This window comes from Camarhynchus parvulus, chromosome 2, assembly GCF_901933205.1.
Source record: "Camarhynchus parvulus chromosome 2, STF_HiC, whole genome shotgun sequence".
Taxonomy (NCBI): domain Eukaryota; kingdom Metazoa; phylum Chordata; class Aves; order Passeriformes; family Thraupidae; genus Camarhynchus; species Camarhynchus parvulus.
In genome coordinates, this window is record NC_044572.1 from 46,764,086 (window position 1) to 46,788,228 (window position 24,143).

Sequence of the window (24,143 nt, forward strand, 5' to 3'; positions counted from 1 at the left end):
CCATCAGCAGACAAAGTAGATGGCTTGGAGAAGGAGCTTTACTCAGACACATGACTTGGCTTCTGATCTTGTCCTTCCCCTCTTTTCTGGCTGATACGTTTCTATTTTAGGTATCTGACATAACCCTTGAATTAAATTAGATGCACAGGCCCTTGTGTACATAAAGAAAGTAAAGAGACAATGTCTAAAAGGAGCAAAGGAAGAGGACCTCTCTTTCCTATCCAGACTGTCAAAAGATTTGGCAACTGAGCTGTCTTTTAGGCTCAGAGACACTGTATGGCCTGTGAGCTGCTGGGGTGGTGCAAGGGAGAGAAGAAAGGTGAGCTGTGCAGTAATTGTATTTAATATCACAGGTGTGTTGCCTGCCAAGCTGGAAAGAATGAGCTCTCCTTTCCCAATTGGGCAGCAGATGACTTAGTGCAGGTGTTCTCTGTCTCCCAGGGAAATGACATTATTCTGATGCAATTAGGAGGCTGATATTCTATCTCAATAAATAAAGGCAGCATCACGCAGAGCTTGTGATTAGCTGCCAGAGACATGCAGGAAAGGAACTGAAACTGTTTACTCCCAAGGGCTGACAGTCATCCCTTGACACTGAAAAAGAGATTGCTACTCTTTCCAACACTGTGCAAAATTCAGATTGGAGAATATTGTGATAACAGCCACTTGAGTAGCTTAGCTCACTGTCTAGTGGCAGCATCTGCAGACATGAGAGAGGCCAGTGTGATTCATATTTTCCATAAGCCCAAGAACAGCTTCTCTGTGTCTGAACTTTTCTGCATGGCAATCAGTGAAAGCTTTTGGCAGACACAACTACTATTGCAAGGCCATCAGATGTTGAGAGCTCACATGGATGCTCAAGTCTTTCAGCAGACCTCGATAATATTAGGCACCCAGCGTCTCTTGATGTGCAAACATATTGACACCTAACATCCATGGATTTTTTTTAAAGCCACTTAAAGTTCTGCATAGTGAGTGCTATGATCCACGCTCTGGCACTGTGTATTGCTATTTTGCATATATTTATGCACAGACACCTCCTGTTTGGTTGTTCTAGAAAACAGGAGGGAAGCTTACCTCCTCCTTGCACTTTTAGTGAGCACTCAGCTGACTGCCAGTGAAGAAATTCTGATTAATGAGAAAAGAAAACAGGCACAGGGTTACTCTGCTGAAGAAATTCTGGCTAATGAGAAAAGAAAACAGGCACAGGGTTACTCTGCTGTCTCATCTGAGTCAGGATGTCATCATGTGTCTGATTTCACAACTACCTGTATGTTTGCAACCCAGGTACTTATGGTTTATCCCAGCATTTCTATGCAAATCCTGAATCAAAGGCCTTTGTGAGGAGACAGCATAGAAATTTGTGAGAGACAGATTTAATCCCTATGCCTCCAAATAAAGCTAGATCCATGGCTAACCTTTTTTCCGTGTCACTCAGAACCAAAGCAGAGGCTATGAGCAGTACAGTCCTCTCCTCTCTTCCTCAAATTCATCTCTCAAATGGCAGTACAGGAAATCAGGAGAATCTTCCTGCACACTCCATGTACACAGTGTTTCCATCCAGCATGTCGAGTGACATGTTGGTTTGCCATAATGCAGTGTGAAAGGGTGTCATTCCTTGCTCCTGGGTGTCTGAGAACCTTATTTTAATAGGTGGCTGTGACAGGCAGCGCTGTCACGGAGCAGCACTTAGGCTGTGTGTACATTTAGATTGGCTGCTCACTCCGGGGACCATTAAAAGAGCACTTCACTATAACTGATGATGCTTTAACTGGCTACCTATTTACCCTTTATGTGTTGTGTAGTGTTCAGAAGTGTCTCAATATGTCTAGAGGGAGCACTCAAAACACTTAGAGAAACACACATAATATATTTTATAGGCATTAAAATAAAAATAAAGATAAATAAAAGCACAATCTAATAAGTATTCTCTTAAATAAGATCCTGAATGGGGAGAGGGTTTTTTTTTCATGAACAAATATTTATGTGTTATGACAGTTGCTCATGAGTGTGTAATTACTTCCCTAAATTGCTAAACTATCCAGTGTCAAGCTCTTCCTCTCTCTGTCTCGTCTGCAGCATTTATTCTCTGTTGGAGCCCTTACTTTCTGTTTGATATCCTGGACAACTTCAACATACTGCCTGAGACCAAAGAGCGCTTCTATGCATCTGTGATTATTCAGAACCTGCCAGCCTTGAACAGTGCTGTCAACCCCCTCATCTACTGCTTCTTCAGCAACAGCCTCTGCCCCACTTCTGAGTATTGCTCCTTTACTGTCACTCTGACTACCCCTAAGAAGGGAGGAAACTCATAAACACAGTCCCCAAACTGATTAATATTTTTGACTCCTTTAATTCTGACCATTCTTTATTTTTTTTGTAGGGAAAGAAGAACTCAAAGGCTGGGGGCGACCTTCCGGGAAAGGAGCGATGGAGGGCAGGAGATGCAGGTCCTGTCAAAACCAGAATACATTTAGCACTGACAATGTTCTGAAAAGGCACACTGGTACCTGTACAGAGGAAAACAGAGGTCCCCCACGAGCCCTGTGCACGGTGAAGTGGATGGACACTGCCTGGCAAGAGCCTGCACCTTGTTCTCCTGTGCACCTCACAGCACATGCATTTGGGTGGGCACTGCAGCCTCACCAATTGCGCGCTGCCAGTGCCAAGCTCAGCATGAGAGGCTTGCATGCCTCTGTTGTGAGGTTTCATCTTGACCCTCTGTTTAAAGCAAGCTGTAATCTATGTGCTCCAAACAGGAAAAAAAAAAAAAAAAGTAAATGGTGTCTAGTCAGAGTCTTCTCTATTTTTCAGGAATCACAAAAAGCCATCTACTGCACCATCTGGCTCTTATAACTGATAGAGTGTTTACAAGCAATTACAGAGCAAGGACCCCAGCTAAAATGAAAACACAAGCACTTTTCCTATGAGAAAACACCATTGTCACTCTATGTAATTATATCTGGGTTTCATACAGAGCCACTTAAAAAATTATAGCCAGAGAAGGGGGGAATGGATGGCTGGAATACTGCCTGCCACATCACCTGGCCCAGCTTCTCCAGCTCACACCAGCAGCACTGTCCCTGTACCTCTTCCTCCCCTTCCAGTGTGTTATTTTCCTGCTGTCCTACCTTGGCACATCAGTGGCACCCCAGCAGTGTCCCAGCAGGACTCACACATGACACATCTGGGCAGCCATTTATTTCTGGGCTACTGGTGAATGGTTCACCAGCCCTCCCCAAACCCCATGGTGCACCCCACATGCAGATCCTTCCACACTTCTGTGGCAAAGGCCCTGAGCAGCTTCTTCAGCATCCTATGGGGAGCTGCCATGCAGGGCACTTAGCCAGTGCAGATCTTTCTCACCACCCACATGGCAGCATTTCCCTATCCCATACCACTGTAAATCGTCCCTGTCACTTAAATCATGCAGGGAACCACACGCATCTTTGCAAAAACTCAGTGTTGGAAAAAGACCCAAGCAAAACCAAAAAACTTGAATTACATTTAGAAAAAATAATCTGTTGATGGTCCAGTCTTGTGAACTCATTGTAGATTTCACAGAGGACCAATGGACAGGCTGCTGCTAGACATCCCCTTTCCCCAGCCCTCTGGGTATCTTCCCATCACACTGTTCTCAAACATAAGGAAAATTTTTCATGCAGGTGGGGTGGGGGGTGATATTAACTTCAATGTTCATTTTACTACAAGGCAGCTTGAAGTGTTTGTATTAAAAATGCACTCTAACCAGCTGTATGGCAACTGAGTTTGTTTCCTCTCAGTGAAAAAAATTATTTTTACTTAAGTGGACTCAGTTTAAAAAGTGGTTTTTATTATTATGATCTTTTGCAATGAGTTTGTTCCCTGTAAAGCAAGAACCGAATAAAATTTATTTATAATTGCCCATATTACAAAAATACATTTTCCTAAGTAGGAGACATATAAAATCATGGGGCTTTATGTTCTCAGGAAAATAAATAAGGTATCTCTTTTTATTACCATGAAGTTCTGTTATTTAGACTCTATGTCTAAATTTTCCTACTGCTTAATTAAAACTATGAATCTGCAGTAGCCTTTACTGCAGCGACCTTGGATAGGCTGAATATAAGAACAAGACAATATTTTCTTCCTATGGGCGTGTAATAACTTTCCTAAAATTGGACTGCTTTGTTTAAGCTTCACAGATTGTAGATTTTAGCTTTTTCATCTGATAAATGAACATTCACTATCTACTTTTGAACAATTAATGGAGTTTTTAGACTCAATACCTGGAAATCAGATAACATTTCTGAGCAGTACTTTGATTTGCAAATTTAGTATGACTCAATCCCACTAAAATTTACATAATAGTCACTAGGGTCACCACATGAATTATCCCATCCATCTAAATTGAGCATTTGCATGAGTTATATCTGGACTGAAATAAAGTCATTATCAATCTATTTTCAAAGAAACAGCTTTTTGTTCCATTCATTATTCTACTCTGTACCATTTACAAGTTTTTCTTAATCATTTTTCCTCTGGACATGATTGTGATGCCTTTTCTCATATGAGAATCCTTCAGTTTAAATGGCCTCACACTGCTTTTGTCTGCATCCCTTGCAAGTGCTTAAATACAGAAATAAATGATTCATCTTATTTTCCATGCTGCTTTCTTACTCTGCAGGAGATGGCATTTTACTACTTTTTTCTATTCTCCACATCTTCTGCTGTAAAGCTGAGTTTTTCTGTTAGTCTGGAAAACACTTGCACGGTCCTCCTTTGTCTCTGGGATGAGAGATTTAGGGAATTTCATCTGTCTCCAGTAGGTTTCTTATTCCTTGTCTGCAACTCACCCCACAACTGTTGCCTGTTTGGTTACTTAAATGTGCCAGAGTTGCTCTGACAGACCCAACCTTAGGAGGAGGCAGCAAAATGCAGTGTTGAGGTCTGGGTGCACAGAGATGGGGGCTGAACACAACAAAAAGAGGGCACCCAGCTGGCTTGTCCATGACAGTCCAGGAGCAGCTCTGCTTTCAACAGCTTTAACACTTCAAGAGGCATCTGTGAGATCCTTCTGACATTCCCACAGTGAACAGAAATATTCATACACATGACTGCTAGGACATAAAGCCTTGTATGATGTATGACTGTAGGTTCCTGAGAAGCATGAAAAATCAGATAGTCATCTCTCAGAGAAGTCACATCAAACAGCATAGGACTAGGATACTTTCCAAACTAACACTAATCCAAGAAAACGTATGCTTTCAGTCTAAGTTTTAAATAAAATCTGAATAAGAAAGCTATTTAATTCTCTTTTGGATATTTTTGATGTAATTTAAAGTTCAGTTCTTTTGGACCAGATTTTCGTCTCTTGCTAAAAGTGTAAAGCAGCATTTTGTCTTTCAGTTTGGTTTTGCCTCGGAAATTTCTGTCTCCTCTTTTTGGTTTTACTTTGAAAAAACTAATGCAAGGCAGCAAAATTCAACATTGCCCATTGTGACCACTGAAGAACATCAAAGCAAAACTGTACCTAGAAATGTGTTTCACCCTCCTGCACACTGCCTAACCAGTGCTAAGAGGTGCAGATATTATCAGTACAAGAAAAAAAAATTTAGCCTTTACTTTGTTGTTTGTAGGTTTGGGGCTCTTTTTGAAAAATATTTTTCATAGAAATATAATTACACTTTTTGAGATGGCACAGAATGATTTGACTTCCACAGAATAACAAAAAAAATTATTGTTACACATCTCCAGTTTTTGTGAGGCATAAATGAATGAAGGTCCATACTCTACAAGTTACCTAAGCATTTAAATATGAATTGTTTTCATGAGAATCAAGCACATGCCATTATGGAAGTATGCTTTTGGAGTATAAGCTATTGCAAGCACCAGACACTCCTAATAGCAATCTCTAAAGACATGAAAGCAGAAGTAAAAGCAAGTCTAATACTTATTTTAGTTCAAGCCCTGACATTTGAATAACAGAAATCTTCATGTCTACTCAGATTACATATTTTCTTGACAATACAAGATGCAGAAAAGCAGGAAAATCCTCTCTCAAACCATAGGGTCCTATGAAAAAACAGAAGAAAAATAACCCAACTGAACACCCCACAACTGGCAAAGAATTTCTCAAGATATGAGCACTTTGGGGTAACTATGAGCCAAGATAAGTGAGAATAGCCACTTGGCTCTCTTTACAATAAATACCCTTGCTGACAAGAGGCCCCAAGTTCAGTATCCCTTCAGAAGTCCTAATTCCTTGTTTGTTCAGATATGTTTCAAACAAGAACACAGAAGGCATCACCCTACCTGCCACTTCATTTTACCCTTCACAAGGACTGCATTTACTTTTCATAAACACTTGATGGAAAAAGAACAATGGAATAAAGAAATTTTAGAAAGCACACTAAAAAAAAAAAAATGTATACATATATGCTGTGGTCACAAGTGCCTTTTGTCATCAAGAGAGGAATCATTCCTCAAATTAAAATAAACTGATGTAGAAGCTATCTGTGTGTACCTTCCAACACAGAGCCTTGGTGCTTACAGGAAAAGGGATTTCACCTATTCATCAATCTTGAGAAATGTGATTAATTTGTGGAGTAAATGCAATATTTAGTGAAAGGTAAAATATGCTTCATTTTCTCTAGCAAACTAATTTATTTTACACAGTGTTTAATTTAGATAAGCATTATAGCTGAATGGCTCATTAAATAATCTTTTGTCATTTTTGATGGCATCTTATTCTGAGTATGCATAAAATATGGGGGTAGAGGGTTAGGCATACAAACATATGCATGAATTTACAAATAGACATTGCTGATTCCTCAGGCTGAGTTGGTTACAGTGGTACATAATGAGAATCTTAGTTGTTGATTTAGTCTCAAGCAAGGCAAATGAAAATGGGTTGAAATTCAGCAATTTTAATAGACTCAGTAAAAATGAACAGAGTCTGAGGCATCACATAGAAGGATGACCTTCAGGACCCAAATACCAGAAATGTTATAAGTATGACACAATGTTAACAATCAATTACATCAATTACAAGAAATTTTGTTGTAAATTGGGAACTCTTCAGCTGGAGGTGTCTGAAGAGAAGAAAGCCTCGAGCATCCTCAGCCAGAGGATGCCTGGTTACCAACACCACCATAGCCAGTGGGGTCAGGGGGCTAACACGATCTCCACAGGTGTCTGGTGAAGCATTTGTCAGAAGAGCTCTAAGACTGTGTGAGTGTCACTGTTGTTCTCTGACGAGACCACTCAGTGTTAAAAAAGAGAAAGAGGGAACATGGAAAACAATCTGAGCTTTTGGTTTGTTGAGGCTAATAAAATGGAAAGCTGAAAAGGGGTATTTCTGCTTCCTATTAAGACAATAATGTCAGTTGGAAAAGGAAAAGGAAAAAAAAACTACATAAAAACATAAGTCTGCAACAAACTCTGCCCCCTGGAATAATCTCACTATGAATACATTCCTCTAATACAGTGATCAGCCTACCCAGACCTTGCTGCATGGGTAGGCTGCTTTTGGGTTATAAGAGAGCCCTTCCAGCCTTTCTGCTATGGCTGTTTATTGAGATCTAAATCCACAGCAAGGCAAGGCAAGGCAAGGCAAGGCAAGGCAAGGCAAGGCAAGGCAAGGCAAGGCAAGGCTTTCTCTACAAGCTTTTCAAAGGGACCAGAAGTTGTTCCTCTAATTCTGGATCTTTCTAGTGGTCATACCTCTGTAATTGTGCAGTGAGGAGACCTAATATGAACAGTATCAAAGGAGACTTCTATTTGGAGGGATAATATCCCCTTAAGTCAAGCTGAGAGAGCTGGAAAAGCCAATGAACTTTCAGGCATGAGCATGCCCTCCCCGTTGCTGCCCTGCCAACTCACATCACAGATTTCGGCTAAGTACAAGGTAGCACTTGGCCTTTTTGATTTTGTTCAGGCTTCCAGGCTGAGATCAATACTGATGAGAGCAGAGTTATACAAGCAGTGCTCTTTGAAGCTTAATCCTCTGTCCTCTCTGCCCAAGACACTCACTGTCTTCTCACACGACAACCTTGTGCTGGAGCAGCAGCCCACGGCTACGCTGGTGCCTTGCAGACAGCCTGGATCCACTCACCACTGTCTGGGTTCCCTCTCTACTACTTTCACACATGGTTTTACAAAGAGGTGACTAAATGCCTGTAATTGCAGAAGTTATATATGGAGTGACAGCAGAATCCAGCCTCCTGGGCAGGAAAGACTAATGCCAAAGTGAAAAATTCTTGTAACAGTAAATTGATAAAGTGCCCTTAACTTGAAGGATTTGGGCCCCTTAAATGCTTTACACAGAAAATTAAAGATAAGTCAGACTCCCTTGATCATACTAAAAGCTAAAAGGAACTTCAAGTAGCTTCTAGGGAGTAAAAGGAGACTTTAAAGCGATCAAGTAGCAAAATATCACCGAGTCCCATTTGGACCTCATGGCTTAATCTTCTCCTTGGGAGGATTATTCCAAGAGAGTTTTTAAAAACCTAGAGAGGGAATTACAGATTTGTATATATGTAATGTAGGTGGAAGAAGCATGCTCAGTTTTAATATGGGACCAAAATAGCAATTTAAAGGTGACTCAGCATTATGGTGTTTATGAGATGCTGTGGGTGCCAGATAATTCATAGTAGGAATTCAAATGTCATCAAACACTTGCCAATTCCCAGAACATTCCCCAGAGTATGGGCTGGTAATGTGGCACAAGGTGTAGGGTCATCTGGAAATAGTTACTGTCAATCAAGCTTTTCTAGCAAATTATTATTTTTGAGAGAACTTTGAAGTTTTTTGCATGCAGAGAACATTTTCTGAATCAAATGGAAAAGAGAGGCACTTCAGCATTACCATGGCCTTGGCTACAGGGTTAAGCAACGTGCCTAAGCGAGGCCTTCACGTAGCTTCTCAGATCCAAAATCCACAGGGCTAGAAATAAAGAGAAATTTCCTGGCTTCCACTCCGCCATGATGTCCAGCATCCACTCTGTGGTAATGAACCCCTCAGACTCATCTCATGACTTCCCATTCTAGAGAAAAGACCCTCACAGAGGAGTACCCTGGAGTTGTGCTGTGATTCAACCCCAGCTGGCCGCTAAACACTACACAACTGCTTGCTCACTCCCCTGCCACAAAACTTGTAGGCTGAGAACAGCTCAATATTTGAAACAAAGTAAAATATAATAATAGTAGTAGTGAATTGAAAAAGAGAGAGAGGAAGAGAGAAAAACAAATGATGCACAATAGAGTTGATAACCATGTGCTGACCAATGCCAAACCCCATCCCCACAACCAGTAATCCTGTCCAGATAACTCCTCCAGTTTAAATGGGTGTGACATTCCCCCTTTTTAACTGGGCATGACATTCTATGGTCCAGAGTATCTCTTTGGCCAGCTGGGGTCAGCTGCCCTGGCCATGCTCCCTCCTGGCTTCTTGTGCACCTGCTCAGTGGTCAAGCACGGGACACTGAGAAGTCTCAGGGTAAGCACTGCTCATCCACAGCCAAAACATCAGTATGTTATCAACATTATCCTCATACTAAATCCAAACCACGTAACTCTACCAGCTACTTAGAAGAAATTAACTTCATCTCAGGCAAAACCAGGACAAGCTGCCTCTGCTTTCACACCCCTCTGCAGCTCCTCCCCGCCTTCTTAGCCTATCTTCCCTCCTACACCAAGATTTTCATGTGGCTTGGGGTTTCTTGTCGAGTCTGGAAAAATGTCTTCATTCTTACCAAAAGGGAAATAAAGAGAGAAATTTCATGCAAATGGGTCTAACCTGATTCAAGAGGGGGCAAATGGCTCTGCCTCAGTTTTCCTAAAGAGCACAGCTTGGCCAGGAAGAATCACTGCAAGGCACCATACTGCATGCCTACGGTAAACACTCGTTTCAAATTCCAAAGCCGTGGGTGAGATACCTAATTAACAATATATGGAGGCAAGCTGTTGATATGGCTCACACAGGGACTCAGATATTAGAAAGGGCCTGGTGGGAATTCAGCATTACACATTTGAACCTGTTTAATATTTGGAGCCAGGTTCTCTGTTTATGTATCTCAGCAGGTCTTTATCACCTTCCATTGAAGATATGGTGGGTTCATTAGATCAGGCCTACATCCATATATCGAGGAACTCCAGTGTGAGCCATTCCGAACCATAATCAATCATCAGAAAACAGGCATAATTTTAATTTTATAATTATGTGAATAATTGCAAAAGATTAGTAGTCTAGCCAGCTGGAGACTTTGCAAAAGCCTGAAGGCAATTAAGCTGCTATATTTTGAAAGTATCTAATCAATTTAATTTCTTTTCTTAGATAAAGCAGCATGAACTTCAGTTTGCATTGTTGGAGGAGGCCTGTTGGGTGATGAATAAATATTTCTGGTAGATTAACCCAGCCATATCACAAGTCAGGAAGATTCTTTTTCCTGGTTTCAGTAGGAGTTGATTGGGCTCTGTGCAGGAAGAGCACAAGACCTGTTTAATGTGTTTACATTTACTATTTCAGGCAGGACTGAACTGATTTAACTGCCACCTCAAAACAAACTGACATTTAAAAAACAGGTTGCAGAGACTTTTCTTCAGGTTGGCCAAGCAAAATGCTAGGAGAAAAATAGTGCACACTGCCATAGAATTATCTAACAAAACACCTAAGAAATGGGATGGGAAGAACTACCGAAATGGTGGCAGTGGTGAAATAAGTAATGCTTCCTCTTTCACAGGTCATTCCTATTTCTTGAAAGAATGCCCTGATACCCTGCTGAAATTCAGTGGATTCAAATTACACCACGGACAGGAGAGACAGGAATATCATAGAATACCAGCAGTCTTGAAACAGCATGTATTTGATGACACTATGGGACACAGATCTTTCCAGGATTTTTGCACAAACCTCAGACATCTTGACATTTTTATGGGTTTGGCAGTGGTATAACATAATTCCTGGATCACCAAGTATGCTCAGAGTCACATCTATAGGAACTAAAGGCAATCTCAGGGAAAATACAACCCTCTCCTTAGTCAAGATCAGAATTTTCATGGATTTTACTCCTTCCCACCACAAATTGGGATTAAACAGTGTAAAATGAATGCTTTAATGGTCCCAATATACAAAAAGTCTTAAACTCAATGAAATGTGCTACCCTGCCCTCAGACTGTGACAAAAGTCATAGATAGGCTTTCAAAAGCGGGCTTGGAGTATTTCACAGGTGCCACTCTCTTCATGGAGAGTTTGGGGATTCATTGTTATCTTCTCTTTCATCTTCTTTCTCATCTTCTCACCCTGGGGAAACCCTGGTTTCTGTGGGGTAACTTGTACCATGCACTTGCATCTGCAGCCTGAACACCAGACTGCAGAGGGAAAGAATCAGACTGGAAAAAGCCTAGGAAATATTTAGTCATGGTCAAAAGCCATGTCCAAGCCCATAATTTGAGTAGCCCTCTGGATAGCAATCTTGAGCATGCAAAAGGTTACAGGCAAAAAGTCTAGGGCCATAGTACCCTGGTCATTCTACCCATATTCAGAGCCAGCTTGGATACCTGTGCATGCTGCTGCACCCAGCTGCATCCTGAGATGCTGCCTCTGCAGATACACCACCCTTCTGTCTAGGAGACAGTCACACCGACTCTGACATCTGTCTTTTCTAGTAAAGTAAAAGCTTTTGGATAAAAGCCTCAGCATGCCTGATTGCTTGGCTGTTTGTTCGAGGAGAAGGTGAGCTCCAGGCTGAAAGTGCCCTGAGTGCTTGTCTCTGCCAAGACATTCTCGTTTAAGATTAACAGTACAGCAGTCTGATTTTAATATTTCTATGGTGTAATAAAAGCCGCCCACCACTCCATTTCTGCTTTACAAAGCTAATATGACTCAGATAATTAACTCAAAGACAAATGATTATCAAGCTACAGGACATTCACCAGTGGAGTCATTAAACCGTTTAAACACAGAACCACTGCTCTATTGACTGACAATCTTTATATGATTACCTGAAGTAATTTCATGATCTTTTCAGCCAGCAGCACAAAATACAACAGCAGTTTCCCAGTTTTCCTCTTCTGAATTGCTACATTAGCTGCCTCTGAAGTTTGAATGACAAAGATTTTTGAAGTTTCTGCTGTTATCTATTAAAGTAATTTATTTCAGGTGGCATACCTGCAAGCAGAGACAGAAGTAGCACTTTTGCTCTAAAGCTGCTTTTAAGTTCTTTAAAGCATTGCTGAAAAGCAGAGGGGAAAAAAAAGGCTTTTCAAGTAGAGTGACTATCAGGAAAGCTTGTTTACTACAACCCACAGCTACAATCAGAACTGCAGCATGACATTTTGGCATATCAAACCCCCCCATTTAGGGCTTTCACCTGCCACCCCATTGCAGCTTCATAAATCCCTTACAGTACATCAGAAATTCCCCTGTTACTATGTTGCAGTGTGTTGAAATCCAGAGCAATCCCCACACAATCCCTGATGGCAGGGATCTCCTTTCCATCTAATCCTGCAGCTCCACTTGCAATACAGAAAAGGGACAGGAGGAAATGCAGAGGATTAATGGGGACAGGTAGAGCTGGCTGCAGGTGCCCTCTGTCTGGACTGTGCAGGCAAAGAGGGCATTGAGAAATCACCTTCTACTGAAAGTCCTTTCCCCAGGGCTCTTGCAATTGCTTTGCTACCAAGTGTTATGCAATCTGAACCCTGTAGGCAGATCAAAAAAGAAAGTGGAGAAATATCATATCGATCTGATTCAGTATACTTATCAGTGATTTGAAAATATAAAGGAAATCCCTTCTGCTAAGCTATGCAGATGTCAAACAGATAAACACTCATGGGGGCTGAGTGTTCACAAAAGCAGGACAAGGACATTCAGTAAATTAGACCTATACAAAAGGTGTATGAGTACAATCAAGCACCAAACTATGAATTAAGGGGAAAGGAATGTCCCCTCTATCTAAAGAAAATGGTGCTGTGGATGCAAAGCCCAAGAGTAGAAAGGGACTAGAGATAATAATAATGGACAACAAAGCATGAGTGTTATCAGGGCATCAAAGGAGATCCGGGACAAGAAACAAGGGGTCATTCAATACCCTTCCACACACAATGGGAAGGACAGATATAAAATCACACCCTTTTCAAAAAGCTTTTACAGATTTTGGATGTTTTTAACTAGTGAAGGGAATCACCATGAGGAAGAAATACTGGATTCCTCATCTTGGTTGTTTTCTTATCAAACCTGAAGAGCTTCTATTTTATAAGCACAGTTCAGCAAACCTTCTTTAGTGTATGGGATTTGTAAAGCAGAGTTATGTTCTGCATGGCTTTGCCTCTTCCCTTCAAGCAATAGTTAGGCATAATGGGTAATGGAAGAAACAGAGGTAAAATGGTTGTCCAGCTTCCAACATGATTTTTGCAACCTTGGTTTGGGATAGAAACAAAATAATGATTATTAATGTAGAATCAAAATCAGTCAAGTGCCCCGGTATCTTCTAGGACATGTTGAAGTGGCACAGGGAAACCAGTGGCTGGGTAAAGTCTGGGTAAAGCAGACTCCTAACCTCATCCCAGCAGGACACAGAGTAAACTGAGCATCTTAACAGAGGGGATGAACAAGACCATGGTTGGGTAGCAGGAAGAAACTCACAGGATAATGAAGGAGATTTCCTGTGCCTATTGTTGTCAATAGAAATTCTGACATTGAAATCAAAAGGAACTCACAAACATTGTTTAGTTTATCTGGGAGAAAGCCAGAATTTGGACAACATCATGATATTATTTATGCACTGTTGGGACAGCTGTCTTTTGAGAACAGGAATGAGATATAAAAAAGAGAGATAAAGAACAGACACTGAAACCAGGTGCCTGAATAAATGATGCCCTTCTTAACACTAAATTGGTATTAAGGACTAAAATTCCAGTTTTTGGAGATTTGGTGACTCTATTTTGTTGCATGACCAAGGAACAAAGAAAACTGGATTCAATGAGAAAGGTAATTACATTTGTAAGCAATCGCTATAAATGCATTATCGTAATTAGCATATCAGTATTTGGAATTCATCACTCCTCTCTAACACTTAATCAGTTTAAATCTTTGCAAACTTGACTGAAATGAGCAGCACCTGCAGTAGCTCTGGGTGGATTTCAGATTAAAAATATCATGACTGCTATATTTGGAAGTAAAAAAATGTCACAGAAAACTGGTGAAATACCACTCCCTGCTATATTCATCTGAATGAGTACCCTTCATATATTACTTTTGAGTCTGTCTCCTTTCTCCCTTTCAGATAAACCCAGCCAAGATCACAGTACTGGTAAAACATGGCATTGGGGGAGATGGTTTCTAACCCCTTTGAGGATGTCAGTTCCTCCTTTTCCTCTTCTAGCAACTGCTCTAGCTTGATGTAAATCTTTGCATGTAGCAAGTAGGAAAAGAGTGATTTTACATTTTCACAGTGCTGCACAATGATATTACCAGTTGCAAATTTAATCTGCAGTGTGGACTGCTTATGGCTCTACAGCTGAGTCACTGTGACTGCTTGGATCTGCTTTTGTAATTTTGAGAAGGATTTATTAAAAAAAAAAAAAAGTGCAGGGAGGGAGGAAAGGACTAAACAGGCTCATTGGTGCTTGGTAAACACCTGAGTCTTTTTCTCTTGAATGGAGGATTAGTGGGCATTAATCCTTCCTGAAGGCAGTGTATTCAGCTGATCCCCATGGGGAGCATGGTCCACTGTGACTATTGAGATGTACTGCCTCAGAAAAACTTGACAACTGGCCTTGTCTAAGTGCCAGGACGCTTGTAGCCAAGCAGCAATGGGCTAGGCTTCCCCTTGAGAGAGCCCTGGCACCTAGACCAGCAAGGAAAAATCTATTCCCTCCAGAAACAATATTGGGGCCCCAGAATGCTTGAGCTATCCTCAGAAGACAGGTTCTCTTTGGAAGGATATGTATATTTGTCAGCATCTCATGAAGCATCTCATGTGGGAGTGCAGGCACAGGGCCTACAAGCACCAGGCAAGCCTGGTAAGGATTTTCACAAAAGTTAACCTATAGTAATATTTAATGTAATTTTCATCTCAGTTTTTTTAAGGTCTGAAATTGGAATCACACACCAACTAATGGCAAAATTGTAGTAGCAGCAAAATACAGAATTAACCCTGTTTTCATTTTTTGTAATTGGAACAGGGAAGCAATATTGTGAATGTTCAGGGTCTTTTTAAAATAATCTCTTTATGTTCAACTGCATCCAGGTTTTGTTTAAATACATTCCCCTTCAAGCTCAGATGGTGGTATTTTTTGTTCAATAAGACAGATGTGAAAACAATTAATTACCTGGTGTAATACTAGAGGCTGAGGAAATGCATTTATGAATGCTTTAGGGAATTTGTTTACATGCACTCACTCATTGTCTGTTTTACCAAGACTGAATGTCCTTTTTTTTCCTAAACAAGACATTTGGAGATATTTTTAAGGTTAATTTAGCATATCTCAAATGTCACCTAAAGTCTGACTGATAAAATTGATCTAATTTCTTTTCCACCCTCCACCACAACAAACTCTTAGCAACTAATTCACTTAAAAATTCTTTGGGCCACAGTCTCTGCAAACAGCAGACATCTAGAAGCATGAGCAGAACCCTTGGTTGTGATGGAATAAATCCTACTTCCTTGTTTTCCTTTGGTTTCTTCTTCATGATTTCCACAGAAGATGATAGCAGGGCAGATAGTTCCACCTACATCTCCATGCACTTACAGACAAGGGTGCTGAGAAAGAAGGAATGGGCATCCTATAGCAGCAGCTCTATCTATAGAGGAGGGGGGTTGAAGACAATGGGTTTTCTCACAGCTGTTGAAGTAATTCTAATCTAAGGTGCCATGTCCATCAGGCTGTCTGAAAGAAAGCTTTATTCTTGTTAGGGTTGTTTTTAGCCAGATAATTTCTGAGAACCACTAGCATGCTGGGAGGTGGTGGGGACCTGCTTGTGGAGGACAGTTGGAGGTCAAACTGCAGCAGCCCTGACAGATCGAATCTGCACCAGGATCACTGAAAGGGTGCACATATCCATGTGCAAAAATTGCCTGCACACTGTCAAGCCTGATGAGTCACCTTTAACTGAGAGAAAACTGGAGGCACCTGTCTTCACTCTACACAAATTCCTGCCTCTCTCCCACACAGGGTGGTCCTGCAAAGGTATTAACCCTGTAGACACACCAAAAGAACAAAGATATGGGTGCTCCAGGTAAGACCTCTCTCTGGCTAGCCTGCACATTGACATTTTTATATTATTTGAAAGTAGACATAAACACCTAGATTTGTTAGGCTGCAAGTTGAACTTTACCTGAACTCTATGGTTATGTTGTGTAAGTCAAAGATGGATTAAAGTGCAATCTGGAGCTAACAGTCTAAACATTAATAATGGTTAGAATAGACAAAGCTAGCAGCTTAAATATTGCTTAAAAATTAATAGCTAGAGTGAAGAGTCCCTAGGTTATGGTATATGAACTATAACAGACACATTACAACATTGTCTGCAGAATCAGCTGAAATTCCCACCAAATCTGTCCTAAGGGAGTATGAAGACAACAACATTGCAATATTTGGTAACAAAACAGGCAACCAACAAAGAGTGATTACCCCAGACTATAATTTGTCTGATTGTCCATACTGTCACATGAAGGACAAGGAGTTCAAGTTGGAAGGGTGTAATTGCCCAGGGATTTCTCTGTTTGGGGTCCCTCTTTAGAGGCACCTGGCTTGAGCTACCAGAGGCTGTGATTCGTCTGTGTCAAAAAAGTATCTAGCAGACATAACAGCCCGGTGACAAAATTTCTCTAACACTGCAAGACAAGAGCAGAGTCAGGCCCCAGTGCCACTTCAGACTTCCCCAAAGTGAGCCTCTCACTTCATGCAGGGTGTATCTGTCACCAGACCAGTGCACAAGACAGACACCAGCTGGTGGGTGCATTGCTCTGACCTAACCAGAACTTCCCAGCACAACTCCTGATGAACGAATTCACTGCTGACAAACCAACACTGAGGATGGGGAGGTTTGGTCCAAACACTTGTGAAACTGCTGATCCCCACAATTCAGCCATTTATGCTTGCCATAGTACATCTTCAGTAGTCCAACAACAGCAGGTCATCACCATTGCAAGAAAAGAGTCAGACCTACCGGGGTACACAGTGACCTTGAGATGACTTTGTCAGTCAGTACAGAGTGGCAGGAAAGATGAAATGAAGTTGCCTTCCCAACATGTCAGCAGCCATCCAAAGGTGTACTCAAGTAAGCTGGACTGAAACAGATGTGGGCAGATGGTCAAACTCCAAGTTTCAGTTATTTACAAGTTTATCAGAAAAACTCAATTCCCAGAACTGTTCCTACAACAAAATCCCAAAGAATATTTCTTTTGCTACTGAATGTGAATTTGTTTTATTTGGAAATATCAACCACAACGAGCAAGATCTGAAATACCAGAGTGAAACAATAGCAGGATGAAGGGAAGGAAGGCATTCAAAGTTACTAGAAGGAAAACTGCAATTTTCCAATCAGCTCACGAACAAGGGTTCACTGACACTCTGACAACTAGAGCTTCAATCAGCCTGCCAAGTCTATTTAATCTAATTTGCTGATGAGATCAGGCCAAGCCTTCCTATTCGTTTTGTTCCTTGATCTAATGCTAACCACACATATTGCTGTAGCTCGTGCCATCCACCCCTGTACCCTTGGGACTCTCCTAGAACAAGTGTGCATACAATGCCTGGTTACCCTTTGGTGATAGCACAGAAAAATCCTTCTTTTTACAAGTCAGTGCTAGTCTAAGCACACCAAATGAATTACCCAAAACGCAATAGTGATAAAAGAGCCTCACCATGGCGCAACTTTAGAGAGAAGGAGGCTGATATTGTCTCTGTAACTATAATTACATAAGAGGCATGTAAAGCAGCAACATAATTACTCAGCCCACACTGTAACTGTGCCTTGGAATTGCACAAAATTGTTAGTAAGAAAACAACAAATAAAGGCACACAGCAATACATGTTGTTTCCAGGTGAGTTACAGTCAGTTACTATGTAAAAGACTAACAAGACAGGCCAAGAAAGAGAATTTGCCATGAGGAGGTCGGACCCTGGAAGATTTGGATCTGTGACACATTCCCCTCACAGTTGGGAAACTCTGAGTTTGAGCTCGGTAGCTCAAAATTCTCACAACCCTTGTTTAACCCAGTACAAATGATGGCAGTGTGGTTTATCCCCTGCTCAACTGCTCTCCCCATCTGCCAGGCAGGGAAGGAGAGGAGGAAGGATCATGAGCACATTTCCAAGGGGACAACATTGCTCCTTGCTGGCTGTGTTTTTCAAAATGAGCCAGACACTGCACTTCCATACATTGGATCAATGTAGCACCAGCAGAGCTCTAATTCAGATGGGTACTTCAATATGCAACTTTATCCCACTGATTACCCTTTCTACAAAAGGTCATGCTACCATCTCTCCAACCCCATCCTCCTGCACCCCCTGGGACATTTGCCTCAGGAGGATAAGATTTAAGAGTAGGGACAATCCTTTGATATGATGGTATGAAATGAACTCTGTTGTCTGTAACACCACTGATGCCAAAACCACATTTAGTTGTGCATTTGAATGGGGACAGGCTGAGCACCAAAATGCAAGTTCAGTCCATCAGTTCCAGGTACTGGACACTGAGTTGCCTGTACTGTGGTAGTCCCTACTTCTCCCTCACCCTTCTGACCTCCCATCCACAGCACACTCTATGCCCATGGCTAAACATTTCCCAGAAAGTAAGGAAACCCCTAATCTTGCTAATCTGAGAGCAGAAGCACAAAAGCAAGAGCAGGGACACTTCAGGCAGCTCACTAGGAGTCTCCATGCAGGGCTGAAGGAAAATGGTACCAACCACACATCCACAGAAAATCCTATCAGCCCCCTCTGCCAGCTACAGCAGCTATTTTTGCTTTGCCATGTAGACTGTGATTTGCACAGAATGCTCAGAATTTCCCTCTCAGCTTTCTTTGGGACAGGGATGGACTTTACCTAGAGGTTTGTTGAGCTTGCACAGCCACCAGCATTAATGAAAAGCATCCAGAAAGGGCCATCATTGTCTGATACACCTTAATCCACAGAGGATCAGTTCTACCACAGCTCAGATTCTCACTTCCAGCTGGAAGTCAGTCCATAGCAACATGAGCAGAAGCATGGCTGTAAGAAGCAGATTTCTTTACTGAACTTTAAAGATTAGATACTTTTCTGAAGCAATTTTTGACCTTCTAAAAATGCCATTTTTATTCATTCAAGCAATTTGCAACATGAAAGTTTAAATATTATGCAGGGGAATCCTTTGTCCTTTTCAAAATGTCGTTATACTCATCAAGACACACATATTTGTTATTTATATGTCTCTTTTAAATTCTATTTTGCTGTAGTACTGAAAGCAAAGTTCATGACCTTTAACTACACTTTGAATTCCTCTTTACTTGCATTGCCTCAAGAATTTACGCTACACTGAGCTTGCTGCAAGGCTCTGAGGCTGCTTCTTTACCTTCTTTGAAATATGCTTGTCTGGAGGTAGGAACCAGGGCTGTGCTTCCCAGCCCCCTCGCAGTACAGACAGGAGCCCCACGCTCCTGCAATGTCGCCAGCTGTTCTCTGGGCTGCAGGAGGTGAGGGTCCCTTAGCGATGCCTGGGCACCTCTCTGCTCTCCCTCACACTGCCAGAGCAATAATTGGGATCTCTGCTCTCCCTTGCACTGGCAGAGCAGTGTAAGGGATGCAAACACTGCTGCACAGATGCACACAAGGTGGTTTTTCATTGGACCGGGCAGGATACCAAGACCGCTGCAGCTCAGAGGCGTTTCTGCCTAAACACTCAGGGCCAGTGCTGCTGCAGCTACTTTGCGTTTGTCATTGGAGCTACTGAGATGAAAGCTTTATGCCTCTGCTTTTATGCCAGCTACAATCTTTAAATCCCTGCCTGCAGAGTCGATATGCTCCCAGCCTTTCACCCGTCCCGTCCTTATTTGTACACAGGCAGCAGCACCATGTCAAGGAAACAATGCTGCAGGTTTCAGGCTCACTCCTTGTTCTTAGCTGTAAGCCAGCACTTGCAAAAAGAGTGTTTAAATCAACCTAAATCCACAGGAAAACAACTATTTCCAGAATGGCAAAATTCCATTATTTTTGCATTTCCATTTAAAGTGAGAATTCTTTTCTGGGTTATGTATTAGCATCTCATCTAGTTATACAGCTTACAAAGGGTAAAATATTGACATAAGAAATTTTGCACTGAAATGAGCTGTGTTTCTGCAGTTACCTGAGCAAAAACATATGGAGAATATGAAAAGGCAAGAAAAGCAATTTTCTAGAGCTCTGACATACTGATTTTATATAGATAACAGCATATGAAACATTGAACAGAAAGCAAACCCCAGCCACTTCAGACCATGACTAAGTACCCTTGGATTGAAGCCGATGATGTGCATTCCTTCAGTTCGGTGTTTCCAAATTCCTTGTTGCTGCTGAGCTGCATTCCCAATCAATTAGCAGATGCTACACTGTGCTGCCAGCTAACAAACTGATCTCAGTTAGCAAATAAACAAACAGTCTTTCAACCAGACAACTGTAATTCCAGTCTTCTAGGTGCCAGGCATCCTGGATGTGCAAGATTCCAGAAACTCCTTCAGGCCTTTGTGTAATAGGAGGGCACTGGATCTGTCCCACTCCATATGGGCTGGTACTGGGTACTGAGTCATGTTCAACAGATCAGTCATGATTTTTCAGCACTTCAGTGTCTGGGACAACAACTGCTAAAATCTTACAGCTCTGTACTAGGGAGGTTTAGCTTGGATACTATGAAAATTTCTCCACCAAAAGGGTTGTCAAGTGCTGGAAGAGGTGCAGCCCAAGGGAGTGGTTGAGTCACCATCCCCAGAGATATTTAGAAAAGGCATAGATGTGGTGCTTAAGGACATGCTTTAGAGGTGGACCTGGCAGTGCTAGATTAGTGGTTGGACTCAATGATATTGAAGTACTTTTTCAACCTAAAAATGACTCTATGATTCTAAAACACTTTTGCCCCAGGATAGGCAGAGCTGACCTATGCCAGGGTGGGCAGTCTGTATCCAGTACCTGTTCTTCTGGGAGACACAGGTGGCACCCACTCACAGCACTACAAAGCCTGCTTGCTTTGTTCAACACAACCAAAAACCATAACCAAAAGACTTATTCCCATACTTCCTACCCATTACCTCCTGACCTCCCTCTAAATCTCTGGCTATTTAGTCCAGTTCAATCACTTTACATTTTGTTCTGGATTTTCATACCTATGTCAGTGTTAGCTGTTGACAACGCAAGAGATGCCATAATGTTGTTCTCCCCCCTTTTTAGCCATTTCTGCAGCCTGAGGCTTTCCTTTACATATCATATAGTTGTTTTCTTTTCTTTATACCTGAGGAAGAGTAGGGGGATATCCTAAATAAAAATAACAAAACCTTTACCTTAGACAGGGTATCTCAGACACAGCTCCACCCTACAATCAAAGCTCATGCCCTCCACCTGTGCATGCACACTCAGGCTGCTGACAGCTCAGGTGATTACTGCTATGTACCTTATTTATCATACACCTCTCTGTCCCCTCTTAATCAAAACAATCTCAATATAAGCTTGAACAATTGTCATGAAACATCCAAAATCTTATGAATTATGGAAAAAACTATCTGCAGCTGTAGTATGTAGTTCCCTTGCAACAGGAGAGCTCTCAAGCAGAGCTGGTGAGGTATTCAGCTGTGGTCAGTTCTCTACCCAGGACACATTCACAACCTCATAATGCGTAATTTCACAGATACTCAACTTTGACATCAAAACCAGTCCCCACTTTTCACAATTTCAGGCTTTAGGGCATGACTTTGTCACATACTTGGGGGGCTTGCTAAAAGTTTTCCAGCGTGCATGTTTCCTTCACCTTCATCGCTCAGCTGTTGGCTACACATCTACGCACAGTTTGCACAAGCACTTTAAATTAGCTTTAATTTCAGCAACACCAAGTATCACCTTGACCTGTTTCCTATATCCTGTTCCTCATAAAGCTGCAGGAATGCCTCAGCTAACCAAAGGAAAGGGTGGAGGCGGAGAGCCATCAGACCATGCTTTCTGGCAGCAACAGCAGTTTGTGGAGTGCTGACATTGGCTTTGTGCTCAGAAAGCAGGCAGCCTTCTGAGCTGTCAAAACTTTCCAAAACACTGTCTGGTAAAATGTACTCTGAGGACAAAGCACTGTGAGGGTACCATGGATGAAAACTCTGATCCAGCATTGTGCCTAACAGAGATTCACTATTCACATGCCCTTGGACCACACAGCCCATTGTGTGCATGCCTAGACCCTGGAAAACCCACAAATGTGTCAAAGTTAATCCCTCCCAAATTAGCACAAGCCAAAATTAAGGTTGAGTGTGACAATTTATTCATTCTTTCTACATGTGGACATACATTACAGAACAGAATTGCTACCACAAAGTATATTTGATTTATACTGCACATGAAATAGTGATTAATTCTATTTCTTTATTTATTACTGATTAATTCTATTTCTTTAGTTTACCTTATTCCAAATGTTCAGTGCATGGCCACACACCTTCTTTACTCGATGCTTTTCAGATGTGCTGCCTTAGATTTCTATTTTATAGCCATTATCACACCACAAGTTTGCATTAGACACATCCATGAAATTATGTCCCCAATACCCTTGTGAGGAAGCTCTCCTTCCATCTATATGGACACAGAAGAGGAGTCTTGCATCACCTGGTCTAAGTTGATACTTTCCAGTCAAATTTCCTAGTGGCTTCATGGACAGCTGAAAGTGCTCAGCCCTGTGCAGCAGATTCCACTTGCATTGGTGAAGGGGCCCAAACTAGGAAGCCTTGCTCACCCTTAAATTTGGTTGACTTAGTTAAACTATCAGCAGATAATAAAGGGGATAAACATGACTCAACCATGCCTTAGGAAATAACCCACTGTATTAGAGAAGCACACATCACTGTCTCCTCCAGAGCTGGGGGGTCTGCAGGTCAAATGCAGACGCAACACCCACTCCATGTCCTTGCTGTCCCCAAGCCAGTCCCCTTGAACCTGTGCACCTCACAAGACCCACAGAAATGCCTCAGCTCCACAGCTTGCCTTCCAAGCATGTGCTGATATTTATGCCTGCAACCCTACCAAGGATAGGCAGGGTTGCAGGCGTAAATATCTACCAAGGATAGATAGGTCCAAGGACCTTGGCTTGGACCTACCTGCAGCCCCCTCTGGCTTTTTGTTGTGCCCTTGGAAACAGGACTGTAGTCCCTCTAGGCCACAGGTTGAATTACTGGATTATCCACAGCACTTCAAACAACATTCACACAGTCTCCTTTTCTTGGTCCTCCCTGCAGCAGGTGCTGGTCCCACCTGTGCTGACTCAGCAAGGGCTGGGAGTGCTCCTTAAGCGCTGCAGCTGGAGCCATGGCTTCCAAGCCCTGGAGCGATGGGGCTGCCACAAAAGGGGCAGGGATGTGCATACACTCCTTGAGTACAATCTGCAGATATGACGCAGGAGAGGGGCTTTTCTGTCTGGAGTATGAGGATGGAAATAATACCTTAAAATCAGGCTGATGCAACTAATATGCCTTATAGATAGCTTGTAGGCATCTCGATCCTTCCAGTGAAAGGTCTTTCTCTCGCTCTTATGTGCAGAGCTGTGGGGGAAAGCTCTGAACTATAAGCACTTTCCAAGGGGGAAAAAACCCCTAATTAACAGCCCTATGAACAGTAAAGCCTCTCTCCTTAGCTTTCCCTCCTTTACCATAATAACTCCCTTTTCCCATGTCCCCACTACACCTGCACAGAAACAACAGTTTTGGGGCAGAGGTACTCCGGCAGCTGGGTTCTGCTGCTTTTGCAGGGCAGAAGGAAACTCTGACCTCTCTTGCCTTCCTCCTGTGCACCAGTTTCACCAAAACCTGTACCAAATATCCTATTAGAGCTCTACCTCCCCATCAAATTTCACTGAACTTAGGTAAGAGTTCAGAAGTTTTTCAGTAGGGCCTGACAGAGCAGGGCTGTTCTGAAGGTCCAGCATCCCGGGCTTCTATGAGTCTTGTTTGACCCAGCCCTTGAAAA

The 24,143-nt window shown here is 42.1% G+C and overlaps 1 protein-coding gene across 1 annotated transcript in view; it reads left to right on the plus strand.

Annotated features, from left to right (window-relative positions):
- NPSR1 (neuropeptide S receptor 1) overlaps nucleotides 1-2,480 on the plus strand; it is a 55,673-nt gene extending 53,193 nt beyond the window's left edge. Inside the window, exons 8-9 of the mRNA XM_030943227.1 lie at nucleotides 2,080-2,260; nucleotides 2,384-2,480. Of these exons, the coding sequence (XP_030799087.1) occupies nucleotides 2,080-2,260; nucleotides 2,384-2,477 (275 nt within the window). The 3' untranslated portion in view covers nucleotides 2,478-2,480. The remainder of the gene's footprint in view (nucleotides 1-2,079; nucleotides 2,261-2,383) is intronic.
- Nucleotides 2,481-24,143: the final 21,663 nt, after the last annotated feature.